Here is a 17,895-nt window from a genome sequence, read left to right on the forward strand (position 1 = left end):
ATGTGGTTGTGCCAGGTCAGGCATTTTGATGCAGATTCACATTTAAAAACAACTCCACTGATGGGTGGCCTTTCAAAATAAGAGACAACTTAACATCTTACCATGGAAAGTTGGAGGTACAACCAAAGTATTCATCCAGGTTCTGCTTTGAATTGAATTTATCAGTAAAAGGAAAAACAAACATCCAGTTGACAACAAACTCAGATAAATACATGGATTTTTAATAAACTTTTTTTTTTTAAATTGTTGCTGAAAAGACAAAAAGAATCTAGAAAAAGATGAAAAGTTTAGGATGTTTTGTTATAGAAGGACTTTTTAGCTGCAGATGCATCTTTTGTGATAAATAATCACTAAAATAATATATTTTATTCATAAATGTTCTTTGTTTGAATCCTGAAGTTGAACTCGGAGAAGCTATAAAGAAAAGCCGCAGCGTTTCAGAGGAGACATGAAGTTTATTTATCTTCCACAGGTTTCTGTGTATCTACAGCGACGGCCCAGCAGGGGGCGCTCCTACCGCCGGAACAGTGTCACGGTTTATAAATTACACAATAAATACAGGCGGGATGAGACCGGCACTGCACCGCGCCCTGGAGCAAGGCACTGAGGAGGAGGAGGAGGAGGAGGAGGAGGAGCAGAGGACACATCTGGATCAGGACGACTCTGGGTCTGGATCCAGAGGCTAAAACACACATCTGGATCCAGAATCTGGAAAAAATCTGGAGATTTAAACTCTTAAATTCAGGGAGTGAGGCACAAACATCAAGTAATCTGAAACATCTGGATCCAGACTGAAACTTCTGTACCAGGACTAAGAAATTCTGGGTCTAGAATGTGACACATTGTAACATGAAACACCTGAAGAATCTGGATATCAGGACCCAGAATCTGAAACATCTGGACCGCAAAATATGTGTAACAGGACTCAGAAACATCTGGAAAATCTAAATGCAGACATGAAAATATCTGGATCAACAGTTTGTTATGAAAATACATCTGAAGCTCAGAAACATCTGGATCCAGAGGTGGAGAGAAATCTAAAGTATTAGAATCCAGGACCAAAAACGCGTGGATGTAAACCTGTATGGATCTGGATCCAGATCCAGACACGTCCGAATCCAGAATTTGAAGTATTTAAAACAGAACTCAAAGATCAAAACTCAGAAACATCTGTAAAACAAATGAATCTGGATGTTTATGAATCTGGATCCAGATGTTAACCATCTGTAATCTGATCCAAACTCTGGAATATTAGGAAGCAGAAACAGAACAATCTGTTCCAGAACCTCACAGATCCGATATGTCCGGGTCCAGAAAAGCTCAGATGAAGATGTGGAAACATCTGGAACCAGACCGAAACATCTGGACAATGAAAACATGGGAATCTGGATTGAGTCCAGATTGTGGGGAATCTGGAGCGGGTTCTGGAAACGTCTGGGTCCAGATTAAAACTGGAACCAAACACAAACATCTGGAACAAGATTTGGAAAAATCCTAATCTAGAATCTGAACATATCAACTGTAGAACGATAAAGATCAGTAGAAAAATGAAGCTGGAGAAAGAAAAAAAACAAACAAATGATCTGAGATCAGCCGGTTGACCTCTGACCGGTTGACCTCTGACCGGTTGACCTCTGACCGGCTGCCGCGTCTTTAAGGCACCCGTCGATAAATGTTCAGGTAAACTCTTTGAATCTCCACCAGATTGATCAGAAAGGTTCAGTCTGTGATTGGTCGCCCCCTGCTGGTGCACTGCAGGAATCCAGGGGGCGGGGCTTCCCGGAATCTGACCAATCAGATTCAGCAGGGCGGTTCTGAACTATTCAGAACCCATTAGGGTTCTGTTTCAATCTGATGGATCGTTGTAGTTTCAAAATAAAACATTTTGGACCCAAAACCGTTGATGAGGTTGAAATGTTGGATCGGGTTCTGACCGGGTTTCATCAGAACCACATGTGATGTGAATCCTGTAAACTGGTTTAGTCCATCCAGAACCATAGCTTTCTGGTTCTGGTTCGGGTGTTTGGGACATTAAAGGTTTGATTTTCTTTAAAGGGTTCTGCTAGGTTCTGGTCCAAAATGTCAAACCCGAGGAGGTTCTGTTGTTAAAAAAACCCAAACCATATGGCTCACCATATTCACCTAATAGGTCAGTGGTTCGGTTCTGGATCACTCTGACCCAGAATCCAGCTCACAGAGCTGCTGCCGGACCTTGCTGTTCTGGTTCTACCAGAACCCGGTCAGAGTTCTGATCCAGTCTGAGAGGAATCTCACTATCAACAGAACTCAGAACCAGTCTGTGGTTCTATTTGGAGTAAAGGAGATCCGGTTCTGATCAGTACCTGAAAGTGTCATGATCCAAATGCATCACCGCAACCGGACCTGAGGTCCAGTTGGTTCCGACTTATCAGAACCTGTTGTCGCCTCCAAGGAGAGGCCCGTTGAAACGTTCAGAGAGTCTGAGATGGTCCTGGTTCTGATCCGGACCCATCTGATGGTTCTGAATCTTTGATTGGACCGCTTGGTTCTGGTTCGGATTCTTTGATTGGACCCCCTTGGTTCTGGTTGGAGAGGGAAGGCACTCATGGATCAGCTGATTGGTTCTTTCTCCGGGTCGGAACCGGGAGGTTCCTGTAAAAGGTTCTGCCCGGTGTTTCTGAGGGCCGGTTCTGGTCCCGGTCTGGTCCGGTGGTTTCTGGCTGGACGGGTGGAGAAAGGTAGCAGAGGGAGGAGGACAGCGGACAGCGGTTCCTAAGCAACACAACAAGAACCCAGTTACACCGAAGTGGGACTAGAACTGGAGCGAAGGACATCGGGTCCAAATGGACCTTCAGAACCGACCTGCAGGCGGTTAGGCCTCGCTGGCGCTGCTGCTCCTCGTCAGCTCCTTGACGCCCTGCAGGATCCGCTTCATGTGTCCAACCTTGGTCACCCCAAGGTCCTGGAGATGGACGGCAGGGACGGACTGAGACCCAACGGACCTTCAGACCGTCCCACATGCATCCTGGGACATGTCCAACATCCAACCAACATCCGTCCAAACATCCAACCAACATCCATCCAATGTCCAAACATTCGTCCAACAACCGACCAAACATCCGTCCAAACATCCAACCAACATCCATCCAATGCCCAACCAGCGGTCCAACATAGAAACATAAATCTAGAGTCTCATTTGTGCCTCTCTGTCCCTCTGTGCCTCTGTGTCTCTCTGTCCCTCTGTGCCTCTCTGTCTCTCTGTGCCTCTCTGTCTCTCTGTGCCTCTCTGTCCCTCTGTGTCTCTCTGTCCCTCTGTGTCTCTCTGTCCCTCTGTGCCTCTCTGTCCCTCTGTGCCTCTCTGTGTCTCTCTGTCCCTCTGTGCCTCTGTGTCTCTCTGTCCCTCTGTGCCTCTCTGTCCCTCTGTGTCTCTCTGTCCCTCTGTGCCTCTCTGTGCCTCTGTCCCTCTGTGTCCTCACCTTCAGGTCTCTCCTCTCCAGGTGGATCAGCTCGGCTCCTCGGACATCGTGTCCACTAAATATGTCCTTATACTCAGACAGGCAGAGGAAGTCCAGCCAGGCCCCGACCTCCTCGGTTCCCCACTGGTGAACTAAAACACCAGAAAGTGGTTCAGACAGACAGGAAGACCCAAAAAGAGACAGAGACCTTTATGCTGTGGTTCTGTGGTACCGGACCCTGTGGACAGACTGGACGGGTTCTGAGCTCACCTGGCAGGGACAGGGTGGCGCACATCTCTTTGTTCTTGTTGTTTTTGTCCTTCTTGAACTTTGAGACAAGACGAAATTTCCCACTTTGACTCCGTTTGGAAAAGTCCGCCAGAGGACCCTGGACAGAGACAGACCCGAATCCTGAGTCGGTCCAAACTGAAACAGAACCCGGTCACCTGTTTTGCAGACGGAGGAGGTTTACCTCCTGGTCCAACGGGTCAATGACGGGACACAACCAGGGGACATCCGACAGCCGGCGGAGCTCCTGGGCCACAGAACCCAAAGCAGCGTTCAGCTGGTCCTGCTGAGGCGGGTCCAACTGCTGCACAGACACAGAACCACAGTCAGAACAACAGAACCACGGTCAGAACCTGGAGCTACAATCAGAGTCAAAGTCTAGTTTTGGCTTTGCTAGAACCAGAACCAGGCCATCAGAACAAAGAAATCAGTTCTGGGTGATACTACTACAACGTTAACCGGGTCATAGAGGGAACCGGACCTCTGCAGTCCAACAGCTACCACCTGTTCAAAGTCCAAACATCACGTCCAAATGTCCGTTCATGGTACAGACATAAACGTCTAAAGATGCGTCCAAACATCCATCCAACAGTCTAAAACCTGGACAGCAGGGTCCGGTTCTCCCTAAGACCCGGCAGACCTTATTTCAGTTCTGGCAGTACAGAACCAGAACAGAACCAAGTGATAGGAATCAGCTACCATGGACATCTTCCCGGCCAGGAGCAGTTCCGTCTCGCTGAGCAGAGCTTTGACGTCGCTCACCATGTGGACCACAGAGCTGCAGCTGAGAGCCTGAAACACACAGAAGGTTCTGGTCAGTCCACCAGAACTCCGGCAGGATGGGAGAGATGTTCCGGTCCAGCTGACAGACGTCTCCAGAATGGCGGAGGACAAACCTCGGGGCTCTTGGCGTAGACCACGTCCATGGCCTTGGAGCTGGCGTTGACGGCATGGGCCAGCTCCTGCTCCATGCTGTGGTGGAACTGGGCCACCTCCCGGATACTGGAACCAGAAGAGACGGCGTCAGCGTCCGGACCGACGCAGGAGGACATTCGGAGGACATGGAGGACGTACCTGTGGATGAGGGCTCCAGCAGCCTGACCGAACTCGCTGACCAGCAGCGCCTCGTCCTCAGAGACCGTCTCCGGCTGCGGCGGCAGGGACGGCTGGGGAAACTCACACTTCTGCTTGTCCTCCCAGGACTTCAGGGTGCTCTCAAACGCCTGCAGGACACAGAGACGCTCTGAGAACCCAGCCGGGCCTGGGCCAGAACCAGAACCAGAACCAGAACCAGGGTACAGACGACCAGCAGAGGGACTCACCCGGTCTCTGGTCAGGGTCTGCGTCCGGTTCTTATGGATGATCTTAATGTAGCCGGGAGGCTGGATCCAGGCCTCCCCGTCCACCTGGACCGGGACGCCCTCGTCCCCCAGGATGGTGATCTTCACTGTCCGACACTGAGGAGTGGAGACACCGTGAGACACACAGGACAGGGACATGGAGGGACAGCAGACAGTTGGACAGACAGGAGGACAGTTGGACCGGTACCTGGGCGATGCGGTGGTGCTGCAGGTTGATGACCCTTGACACGGCCATCTGCATGCTGCCGAACACGGCGACCACCTCCAGGATCTTATCGTCGAAGGACGGCGCCGCGAAGGTCTGAGGGACAAGCGGACACCGGTACATCACTGGTCAGCCAGTCACTGGTCTCCTCAAGCTCCAGTTCTCCCAGTTTGTTTTTATAGTGAGAACCAGAGCAGGGAACCGGAGCAGAGACGGATCAGACGGACAGAGTTCTTACATCGTCCTCCTTGGTCCCGCCCCAGAAGTTGGTTCCCCCGGCGTAGCTGGGGATGTTGAGCACAGCGATGCCCTGCAGGCTGGGCAGGGGGATCGGCCGGCCGTCACACTGCAGCAGAAACAGACGACACACTGAGTGACGCGCCGCACGCTGCGGCCGCACGGCTTACCGCGGCGCCGGTTCTGACCTCCAGCAGGACTCGCTGCTCCAGGTTCTTGTAGGTTCTGTGCAGCAGCTCTTTGGTTCCCAACACTCCGTACCACATCAAGTTCTTTGTGCGACTCCTGAGGAGACAGAATCAGACGCATGAAGAAAATATCATGGGAAAGAATTCAGCTTAAAGATCGTTAAAATAACAACAAACTTGATTTTAGACATGAAGTTATGTGTTGATGTGACGTCCTGGCCATGTTTTGCTAGCTGTAGCATCACGCCTTTTGCTAATTTTAGCACTGTGTGCTAGCTGTTAGCTCCTTTAGGACAGAACCATAATGTGTGTTTTGAATAATATTACATAAACTAATACATAAATATTACATATGTTCACTTTAAATTTATGTTTCAGAATCAGCCTCATTTCTTCCCATTTTCCTTCCTCTGATCTGAATTGTTTGAGTTAATATGTTTAATTATTATATTAATTATTATATTATGTAATATATATATTATATTAATTATATTAAGTAATCCACTTGTAGCTATAGCATCCTTGAACTTGGACTACAAACTTGACATGGGAAATAAAAATGGCAACTTTGTGAAATTGGTTAGCCGACAGCCAAATACTGACATTAAGAATAAAACACAATAAATCGGAACGAACCGCAAAATGTGACCCAAGAACAATATAAAGATTTCTACCCAGCACTGGGAGAGACTAAATTCACCTTTTCTGAACTTCTAGAGACTTCAGTAGAGGGCTGAAACAGTGGACTTTGCATAACATGTCTCCTTTAAATACAACAATTTTCAATGAACAATTGTTTTTAGGTAATGAAGGTGAAGATTTTTCTGAATGAAAACGGTTTGTTTTTGTATCCATATGCATGAAGACGCTGTACCTGCACTTCTCTGGATGCTCGTCTCTCTTGTTGTTGAAGTCTAGCGTGATCTTAGCGTCGAGTCCGATACCAAAGTAGTTGTTCATGACGCACTTCTCCGTGTAGCAGTCCCTGAAACAGAAACACGGCTGTTACACGCATGATCAGCCTGAAGGTAAACGTGTGCGGTCGCGGCCTCACATGTTGTCGGCGTCGCAGCTGAACGGGTCGGCGTTGACCAGCAGCCGACTGATGACCGAGCTGCTGGTCAAAGTGCCTGAAACACAGACACAAAGCTCCAGAACCTCACAGGAACTCATTCAGATGAAGCAGGTGGGAGAGCATCTTACCTGGATACAAGATCTTTGTGTTCAGCATAGGCATGTTGTCTCTATTTCCTGTATGGACAGGAAGTGAAGCGGAGCTCCCAGGTAACAAGCCGCCTTTATGGATCAGTTTCTCACACGGCGTCTTGCTGACTGAGAGCAGAGAAACAAACAGCTGAGCCTCTGGTTGTCCAGAACGAGCCTCACCTGTCCTCAGCTACCCGTCCTCACGTCTGCGGCTGCTGCGCTGTTTGGAGCTGAAAGACGACTGCAGAGACAACTTGTCCTCCTCCCCGTCTTCCTCCTCCTCCTCTTCAACCAGACCCACCTGCTGCTCAGAACGACCCACAGAGAAGACGTGCTGCTGGGTCTGAGCGTTCTGCTCGTCCACAGCTGCAACAAAAACAGACAAACACAATCAATCACACCTGGAAACAGACAGGTGATAGGTGGACACACCTGGATTCACATCGGTCACGCCCAGACACACAGCTGGACACACACCTCAGTCACCTGGAAACAAACACTTAGACAAATTCCCAGCTGGAGACACTCAGCCACTCACCTTTCTCTGTGTGCTCAATAATTTGTCGGATCGCCTTCTTCAGACTGTTGGCTCTCAACATCAGCTGCTCCCGAGGTTTAAAAATGGCAGCCGCTGCTGAAGGTGGCGGTGTGGCCCGTGGCGAACAGGGAGGATGAGGAGGAGGAGGAGCAGGATGAAGGAGAGGAGCCAGACTGACCACCTCCAGCTCCTCCTGTTCCTCAGCGATGGTCGGCGGAGGAGCTGGGGGGAACACCGTCAAGGCCTGCGACTCCTCGTTCAGAGTCTTCAGCAGCGAGTCGAGTTTCTCCTTCAGAACGCCGCACTGCAGCACAAACACGACAACCTAAATACCACGACCGGACGTAGACAGGACTGAGACAGAACCGAACCAAAGCCCCGTCAGCAGAGGCGTGGATTAGACCGGTGCTTCCTCAGTCCACCCTGCCCACATCTGTCTCCATTTGCAGATCCTAAGAGGTTTTTGAAACCACCTCAGGGTGGTACAAGCCCAACCAACCCGGTACTGCTCACAAGTGATCTGATGCCAGCAGACTGTATTTATTGATTGGTCCATCAAACAACATCTCAACCAATCCAAAATGAGCCCACAGCAGTGGGAGAGAAAAAGAGCAGGAAATTGATGATCCCTTGTCAAACCTTGAAGTTCAAAGCTTCCAATCAGTTGTGGCAGAAAAGCACATGCAACAACCGAATGGGGCAACCCGTAACGAACAAAACCGAGATATTGAGAAATTTCAGAGAAACTGCCTGAACAAAGGTACAGCAGCTAAATCATCAGAGGGTCGACTACAGCCCTGGTGAGGAATAAACTGCCAATGGAGACAAACTTAAGTTGGCTGGAGCCAAACCAAACATTACCAGCTACAATAAGACTTTACAGTGAAGAAGGGGCTTTAGATTTAGTACCTTTTTGGCCATAGCCTCAGACTCCTCCAAATTCTCTGTATTCTTCTCATAAGCTTTACCAACACGAGCCACAAAGTCCTTGACGGTCTCACAGAGAACTCTGGGTCCAAACACACAAACACAGTCGGTTATAGAACTGCATGAGATCCGATGGTGGTTATAAGAACTACAGCGGAGAGAAGACCCTACTTGGCTGAGGAGATGATGACTGAGTGCTGGTCTGAGGTCAGGATCTTCGTCAGGTGAGCAGCCACAGAATCCTCGTAGGTCAGAATCTGCTGCACCTGAATCAGAGGATCAACCAGTCAGAGAACCTGCTAGAAAACCTGCTTCAGGACGCATGGTGTCCGTTCTTTAAGAGGTGATTCTAACGCTGCAAGACTTAGAGGAGATTAAGAAGTGATGCCACATTACCTCCGAGTCATCACTGCAGTCCTCCGTGACGGTGGAGGCAGAGTGTTGCCGTGGAAACTTTGTCTCATAGACCATGATGCTCCACCTGAAGAATAAGAAGGGCAAACAAGTGTTAATGGCTCCCCTGGCATGCAGCACACACCTGTCTGACATCACAGCCCTCACCTGTCCAGCATCTTGGTGCTGGCTCTCTCCAGTTTCTCCAGTATCTGAGGTAGCTGCGTGTCGTCATCACAGGCTGAGCCCCAGCCCAGAACCCGAGCCAGGTCATTCCCGGTTCCGAGAGGAAGAACACCCATCTGACACTGAAACAGGAAAACCTCCTTAGAGTCGCTACGCTCCGAAAACCTTTTCACCCTAAAGACTCTCACTCAGGCGTACTCGGACTCAAAACAGAAGTCTGCCGGACAGAAAGGTTCATTTTTATGACTGCGTAGTCGGTGTCTGCCCCGCAGGAAACAATGTTTGTACGCAACACCGTGACGATAAGGTTGGCAGTAGGCGCAACCAGTTGCAAGGTCACTTAGGTTTACATTAACAGGTGGGTGGAGGAGGCTGTGGTGGAGAGGAAACGGGTCAATTCACCCAACTTTCTCAACATTGAGGAACATGAAGAAATTTGTCACGAGAAATTTTGGCAGTCTCAACCTTCTGCCGACAGTGTAGTCAGAGAATACGTACAGAATACATACAGTACACCTGAGTACATGGGAGCCTTGGGAAGCAGCTCTGTTCCCATGACAACCTCACATTTGGTACCTGTTTGTGCAGCGTCAGAGCATCGATCTCAGACAGAACCCAGCCAACGCTGCCGTCTCCTCCACAAACCAGGATCCTGAAGGTGTCGAACTTCTGGAACAGCCGCAGACTGACAGAGAAACAGGTTTATCGTTTCCTTACATGTTTTCCTGGATAAACAAGCTATTAGAGAGAGAGCCAGACAGTGTCTCACCCCAGGTGAGGTCCTCCGTTCATCAGGTCAAACACCTGCGCCGGGTTCAGCAGCTGCTTGAACCGTCGCAGGAACTTCACGCCCTGATTGTCTCCACTTTTTGAGTTGACAAAAACCAGCAGAGGACTGGTGCAGGACGGAGGACAGGACGCCTTCCAGAAACCTGGAGACAGACAACCAGACGTTTCAGTTTAATTCATGCAGTAACTACATTAGACCACTGGAGGGCAGCGGTGCATTCCTCAATTCCTCACCATCAGAATCGATGCTGTTGAGCGCCGTTGGAGGAATGACGGACACTTTGCACTGACCCAGAGGACACTTGGACGACAGCTGCTCCTTACAGCCTGAGTGCACCTGCAGACAAAGCACACCTGAGGCTCAGTGCATCTAACGGCAGCACACCTGATCAGGTGTGTGTGTAGCTGTGTGTGGTGTGTGTCTAACCATGGCTTTACACCAGAGACACCTCCAGTCCTGCAGCCGGAGGACGCTGCCGCATGTCTTATCGCAGACGCTACACTTAGCGGAGACAGGAAGGTTCCCCTCCAACCACTGATGAGGCATCGACACCTGGAGACAAGAGTGAGAGAGGACAGGTGAGAGGACACCAGGTGAGAGGACAGGCATTGACGACATGCATCAGAGGAATCAGGCGTGTGTCTCTTGGTGTCTCACCCCGTCCTCGTCCTCAATGATGTCCTTCCCGATCGAAGCCAGAGTTGTCCACTTACAGTTGTTTGTGGCTCTGACCGCGCAACGCTTATGAGCCTTAAACTTACACACTGCAGCACGCACACACACACACACACACACACACACACACACACACACACACCCGCGCACAGTTAGAATGCATCAGGGTGAATCTGAACAGCTGCTTAGTGGTGTGAAGTTGTATATTTATTGTCTAGTTGTGTCTAGCTTTGGGTGGTTTTGCGTTTATTGCGTCGTTGTGTTTAGTGTGTAGCTGTATCCAGGTGTGTCCAACTGTATCCAGGTGTATCCAGGTGTATCCAGGTGTGTCCAGCTGTATCCAGGTGTATCCAGGTGTGTGTAGTTGTGTGTTTATTGTGTAGTTGTGTGTCCGTACCTTCACAGGACAGGCCGTGGGACGTGACCCCTGACAGCGCCTCCTTGCACACGTTGCAGTACGTCGGTCTGGCGTGGGAACAGGCGTACCAGTTGTGCATCCCACTGAAGTGGTCCATGCTGTACTGGGTGGACTGGGAGACAGAGACACGGTGAGCAGCACAAACTGGGACGCAGCTGCAGTCTGCTGTCAGGAAGCCGGTCTGACCTCATAGTTCTGCCTGTTCTGGACGCTGCGCAGCGCCGCCATCCACTCCTCCATCTCCTTCCTGTTGTCAGCACACAGAATGAGATGCCTGCAGGGGGTGATCACCTGGAGGACAGGTATGGGGTCAAAGGTCAGGTCAGAGTTTGGAATACAAACTGGAGAATTATAATCTGATTGTGTTTGAGATGAAGCCTGGTCAGATTCTATTAAGGCCTTATCAGGACCTCATTAAGACTTTAATAAGATCTCACCGAGTCATCAGTAGAACCTCAACAAGACCTCATTACGACTTCAACGAAACCACATTAAGAGACCACCAAGACCAGCTAGGACTCGTCAGGCCATCCTTATGAGCATCCTTATGGTATGTAAAGAACCTCCTTAAGTCTATGTTAGGAAACTGGTCAAACCTCACTAGGAGTTAATTAAGAACCTCAGACCTCAATGGGACCTTGTTGAAAGTTTGTTGTGAAACTGTTATGAGGAAATCCTGTTTCGGTTTTCCATGCGGTCCGTCCTGGAAGCAGGAAACAGTAAATTTGTTGTTTTTCCTGTTTTCAGGAAGCAGCTTTAACAGCTTTCAGGAAGCATCAACCTCATGACTCGAACCTCTTGACCGGCTCCACAGAACCTTCAGAAACACTCTGACCTTCTGCCATCAGAACATCTCAGATTATCCACAGAAACTAAATGAATCCAGTCTCAGTGTTCGGACAAACTGGCAGTTTAATTCGGATTATTTCACTGGAATTGAGTCAGCAGGAATGTGTGTGTGTGTGTGTGTGTGTGTGTGCGTGTGTGTGTGTGTGTGTGTGTGTGTGTGTGTGTGTGTGTGAGTGACGTAGACATCCACTTCCTGTCAGATGTTCAACAATGAAGCCTCTGTTCCCACGGCGACAGAAATAGACCCAGTAAAAGGAGAATCTGCTGATCCAGCTCCCTGACCACCATCTGCCTGAGGAGAGCCGCTCCTCTCCTGGATCTTCCTCACTGTTTCCTGGCGTCCCAGTTCAGCCACTCATTCAGCCTTACTGGAGACCAGTTCTGTTCTGGCCCGTTAGGTGGGATCTGTCAAACGGATCTTTGGCGTCAATGTGACCAGACGTCAGCTCCAGCTTTGAGTACGAAAACAGAACATTTTTCCAACAATTCTAGGAATATTTGAGTCCTGAACATGGACAGAATGCTGTCAGAGCCAGAGGCCGGTTCTGGCCCAAAGCCCGGACTGAATGCTGGACCTTCACCTCCATCTCTGCTTCAGATCTCATCATCACTAACTGAGTTCCATTCACCACATAACTGCGCAAATTGGAATTACAAAATATAAAGTTAATGGAAAAACGTCAATTCTGAAAAAGGTTTTTGCGGTAGGAAGAGTCGGTCAGTCGAGTTACTTTCATCGCATCAGACGAGTCACATGACAACAACCAAGATGAAGACGGACAGGAAGTGTTTTTAATGAATTGGACAAATTCATTCAGGTATAATTTTAACTTAGTTTCTTCTTTAATGGAAGCACTGCAATTACAACATGTTATTTTTTCGACATTCGCAGAATATCAACAAAGACATTTGAAATAAAAACGCAGCTGCAGAGGTTCTGGTTCTGATCCGACAGCCCAGACATCGACCCAAACCTCTAAACCATCTGATGCTCTCTGAGGAACCCAGAGTCTCAGATTCCTGTTTACAGTTCAGGAGCCGTCCAACCCGACCGACCCGTTTGGATGAAGAACCTTCCAACTGGGTAAAATGTTCTCCAAACAGCTGGGATGAGAATTCTGGACATAACGAGTCAGAAAACCCAGTCAGAGTCCTGGTGGGTATCAGTGGACCTGCAGGTAACAGTCGGCTCTGATTGTTGTCGGGTCTGACTTGGATCAGGAGAATCGGACCCATCCGAGCTTTAAAGGTTGATGATCACATTCTGATCATCACCATCATCATCATCATTCTGATCATCACCATCATCATCATCATCATCACCATCATCATCACCATCATCACCATCATCATCATCATCATCATCACCATCATCATCACGAACCAGAACAGAGAAACAAGCTGAGCAAACGGATCAGATCAGAACCTGGCGGACCAATCAGCTGTCTTACCGACCCGAGGTTCTCCTGAGCGTCCGGACCCGGATCCCGTCTGAGACTCGCTGCTCTTTGATCCTCCTGCTGTTTTTCCCTTCACTCGCCCCTCCCACCTCCCTAAAAACAGCTCATGCCCACTTCCTGTCTGACGTCACACACACACACACACACACACACACACACACACACTGCTTACGAGAACATGCATCCTGCAGGCTATAAATAAACTCCACCACATGATCAGTCACACAAACACACACACCGCCTAACCCTGTGGCTAACCATCTGCAGCCTCATTAACAGGAAGTGACATCACTTCAAGCAAAAATACACATGTAGAAAAAGGGAAAATAAAAATAAATACAAATTTCTGATTATAATTTAAATGTTTTCTGAGATACTTGTATTTATCTGTGTTTATATCTGTCTCTACTGTCTGTTTTATTTTGTTTTAAATAAATTTATTGGGGGAAAAAAATAAAGAATTTGAGGAGAGGAAATGGAACTACTGTCAACAGTCTACCCCTTTCAAAATAAGAGCATGAATATAAAAGTCCATTAACTTGAAGAATTCTTAACAGCCAAGAACCAAAAGTATCAAAACTTTATTTAACTGAAAGTTTACAAAACAGTCACGAAATTAGTCATTTAAAATTTATCTGAAAAAAAGAATTTAGGGGAAGCTAAGTGAGATAAAATGTTTTTAAAGTTAGTAAAAAGCACAAAAGCTGTAAACAAAACGTTAGCTCTGCTCAGAGGTCCCTTCCCCTGCTGGGACTACTTTCAGGATGGAAGGATTGCGTTTGGACTCACTGTGAAGCTGTTGTTGACGTTCTTGGTGCTGGACTCGGCCACGCTGGCGTCGGTCAGGTCCACCTCGTCAAAGATGATCGACTGCAGAGAGACACGTCACTGCTCATCAGTCCCAACCAATCAGATGATCAAACCCAGGCTCCGCCCACTCTTCATCCTGACCTGACCACTCACCTTGCTGGTCTGAGCGTAGTACAAAGTCCTTCCTCGTAGCTTGAAGTATCGTCTCTTCCAGCGCTGGAAGGAGTTTGTCTGTTTCAAGAGCGTTCCTTCCTTCAGCACGGTCTGAAAGAGAGGGGGCGGAGCATCATCATCATCATCATCTTCATCATCATCATCACTTTCAGCAGCCTTCCTTCTTAGAGAGCAGTATTTACCAGGGGGTTGGATCCTTACCATCAACAAAAACCTGTAAATCTTCACAGAGCAGTTAGAGGTTCAGTGGCTGAGCCAAGAACATTACTGAGGATGGATGGATGGATGGATGGATGGATGGATGGATGGATGGATGATTGGATGGATGGATGGATGATTGGATGGATGGATGGATGGATGGATGGATGGATGGATGGATGATTGGATGGATGGATGGATGGATGGATGGATGGATGGATGGATGGATGGATGGATGGATGATTGTATGGATGGATGGATGGATGGATGGATGGATGGATGGATGATTGGATGGATGATTGGATGGATGGATGATTGGATGGATGGATGATTGGATGGATGGATGGATGGATGGATGATTGGATGGATGGATGGATATTGTATGGATGATTGGATGGATGATTGATGGATGGATGGATGATTTGGATGGATGGATGGATGGATGGATTGATTGGATGGATGGATGATTGGATGGATGATGGATGATGGATGGATAGATGGATGGATGGATGGATGGATGGATGATGGATGGATGGATGGATGGATGGATGGATGGATGGATGATGAATGGATTGGATGGATGGATGGATGATTGGATGGATGGTATGGATGGATGATTGGATGGATTGATGATTGGATGGATGGATGGATGGATGATTGAGGTGGATGGATTGAGGATGGATGGATGGATGGATGGATGGATGGATGGATGGATGATTGGATGGATGGATGGATGGATGGATGATTGGATGGATGGATGATTGGATGGATGGATGGATGATTGGATGGATGGATGGATGGATGGATGGATGGATGGATGGATGATTGGATGGATGGATGGATGGATGATTGGATGGATGGATGATTGGATGGATGGATGGATGGATGGATGGATGGATGGATGGATGGATGGATGGATGGATGATGGATGGATGGATGATTGGATGGATGGATGGATGATTGGATGGATGGATGATTGGATGGATGGATGGATGATTGGATGGATGGATGGATGGATGGATGATTGGATGGATGATTGGATGGATGGATGATTGGATGGATGGATGGATGATTGGATGGATGGATGGATGGATGGATGGATGGATGGATGGATGGATGGATGGATGATTGGATGGATGATTGGATGGATGATTGGATGGATGGATGGATGGATGATTGGATGGATGGATGGATGGATGGATGGATGGATGGATGGATGGATGGAGTTCCTCAGGCCAGTGACATGGAACCAGTCAGTGGGTTAAACCAGCTACACCTGAGGCCTGGACAGCTCTGGACTCACCTGGAGGTCGGCTTAAACAGTTTTAAGAGGTAAACAAGGTTCCCTGTAGGGTTAAAGGTCAGATCGCTTTGAACATGTGAACATTCAGAAGGAGTGCTGCGGATAAAACCACCAAGCCGTTCCTTGTTGTTCCCACATTACTCATTCCCCATGTGTTTAACTCCAACCAAGAAGAAAGCAGCTTTAAATAGAAACTGAACTCCAGTCACTGCTGCCTTCAGGGGCCGTAGGAACTCACAGCTTCACAGAGCAATCTGATAATCAATTTATCTATTTGGATCAGACTGTTTTCAGGTGCAGAAAGTTGCATTTATATGACTCTTTTGTTTATTTTTACATTAACGTGTAATTTGTGTTACATTGTCACAACAAAAAGTCTAAGAAAAACTTTAATTTATCGCGAAAACTAAAGATAGTTGATTTTACACAATTTTCTGTAGCTCGGTGTTTCAGAATGTTTTATTTTTCGCATTTTTAGCGCATCCATCACATTTATCAGTAATTATCATGACAGTTCGCCTCTTTCAGCAGAACCGAAGTCGAATAAACATCTGTTCCAACAGCAGGAACAATGCCCAGGCTGTGAAGGCTCCCACCCCGCCTTACAACTCACCACTGCCCGGGTGGGCACGGTGGAGAACCAGGCCTCCGCTTTACTGAACGGAACCATATTCTCTCTAGTCAGTGTTTCTCGGGAATAATTTTAAATTCCTAATAATTTGTGCCTTTATTCCGCAAATATTGTCATATAAATGCTATAGGTTAATAAAATTAAACTGAACCAAAATAGAGTTATTTATTTACTCCTGTGAAATAATTTACCGGTGGAGTCGGTGAACCTCAACAGGTTCTGATCCACAAATATGTTGGTCTTCTGTAGGAAAGGAGAAAATACGGACCGTATTCCACCAAACATCTGTATCGTTTAAACTTGAATTTCTACAGAAGCTTCAATAAATGCACATTAACGTGATTTTTAACGCAGTTACACTGAAACACATTTACTCTGATTCGGCACTATTAAAACTCGCAAGCATCCCAAGGTTCCGTTAGCTTTCTACATGAATAAACCCAAACACAAGTTAAAAGCCTTCGGATCAAATTTTGATTAATCTCCAAAATAAATAAATAAAAATAAAAGGGACGACAAATTGAATTTCACGGAGATCGAATGACAGAAACAAAATCAAGCTTTAATTCGGCATCATTAGTTCCGCGATCCAGTTCCGTTATCTTCCGGAAATGAGAAATGGTAGCAAGCTCCATTTAAAATCTTCAGCAAAAATTTTAACAAATGTTTAAAACATAAACAGGTTCAAACTCGGATCTTAAAGCGGTTAGAGAACAAAAATATACACACTCTTTAACACGGCTTCATAAAAACTCATATCAGCTGAGATTCTGGATAACTGTTTAGGTAAATAAACAATCAAACCAATCTCCAGTCGAGGCTGCATTCATTGAAAATTTTAATTATTCTCTGATATCGGACTCTGGATATAACTGGACGTAAGAGGCAAAAATAACCATACTCTTTAATTCGGCGTCAATTAAATGAACCAAAAGCCCAGATTCTGGTTCCAGTAGCAGTGCGGCCGCTCACTGAGCCCCGCATACTACGAGCAGCGGATGAGGGTAGAAGGTGTCAAAAGTTTCGGTAGCAGAGAGATATTTATAAACTCAGTGACGGTCTGCTCTACGACGGATCAGAGAACAGTCTTTATGCAACCATAGAGTGATCATGTTCATTTAAAAAAAGTTTACAAAACAACTTCTTCAGGGCTGTTAGTATAAAAGTGCCCGTTTTTCTCCGGGGGTTTGGCGCCCCAGTGTTCCAACGGCCAGAGCGGAGCAGCCCGGGGCTTTGCGGGGCCCACCTCGCTGAATGACCAGTGATACCCCGCTATAAACCCCCTAGCTGTGACCCTTTCATACCTTGCTGCGGATCTGACCGGACGTCGACACTTTCCGGATAAGTTTCTGCGGAGATCCGGGCTCCTGCTCGGGCTCACTGTCCGAGGACTCGTCCGGGCACCGGGCCGCAGTGGACTCCGGTCCCCCTGCCTCCGCCATCCTGTCATTATCAGGCCCCCGATGAGTAGCAGAGAAGCGGCTCCCCCTAGCGGCGAACAGTGGGCAGCACAGCAGCGAGGCTGCGAACGGTGCATACCGCCCCCCGCTGGCGAATCTCTAACATTACTAGAATAATAGCATTTTTGCGCGCTGTATTAAAAACGACTCGTTTCACTGTTTGA

The 17,895-nt window shown here is 47.8% G+C and overlaps 1 protein-coding gene across 3 annotated transcripts; it reads right to left on the bottom strand.

Annotated features, from left to right (window-relative positions):
- Positions 1-435: 435 nt before the first annotated feature.
- On the bottom strand, positions 436-17,728 carry dgkd (diacylglycerol kinase delta). 3 transcript variants are annotated; one of them, XM_023351316.1, is made up of 31 exons: positions 17,576-17,728; positions 14,119-14,229; positions 13,945-14,025; positions 11,033-11,137; positions 10,826-10,958; positions 10,411-10,517; positions 10,180-10,305; positions 9,987-10,089; positions 9,733-9,895; positions 9,540-9,648; positions 8,946-9,085; positions 8,781-8,865; positions 8,556-8,650; positions 8,367-8,466; positions 7,458-7,761; positions 7,124-7,285; positions 6,917-7,045; positions 6,768-6,843; positions 6,588-6,698; positions 5,714-5,810; positions 5,527-5,634; positions 5,271-5,384; positions 5,045-5,179; positions 4,797-4,945; positions 4,619-4,724; positions 4,422-4,514; positions 3,907-4,026; positions 3,705-3,822; positions 3,456-3,586; positions 2,842-2,941; positions 436-2,751 (listed from the first exon to the last, which is right to left on the bottom strand). In XM_023351316.1, the coding sequence occupies exons 1-30, from the start codon at positions 17,711-17,713 to the stop codon at positions 2,852-2,854; spliced, it is 3,639 nt and encodes a 1,212-aa protein (XP_023207084.1). In that variant the 5' UTR covers positions 17,714-17,728; the 3' UTR covers positions 436-2,751; positions 2,842-2,851. The 3 variants fall into 3 exon arrangements, with proteins under 3 accessions (XP_023207084.1, XP_023207086.1, XP_023207085.1); XM_023351318.1 differs by lacking the exons at positions 13,945-14,025; positions 14,119-14,229; positions 17,576-17,728 and adding an exon at positions 13,151-13,274; XM_023351317.1 differs by lacking the exons at positions 13,945-14,025; positions 14,119-14,229; positions 17,576-17,728 and adding an exon at positions 13,147-13,219.
- Positions 17,729-17,895: the final 167 nt, after the last annotated feature.

The sequence above is a fragment of the Xiphophorus maculatus genome, chromosome 18 (assembly GCF_002775205.1).
Source record: "Xiphophorus maculatus strain JP 163 A chromosome 18, X_maculatus-5.0-male, whole genome shotgun sequence".
In the NCBI taxonomy this organism is placed as follows: Eukaryota; Metazoa; Chordata; class Actinopteri; order Cyprinodontiformes; family Poeciliidae; genus Xiphophorus; species Xiphophorus maculatus.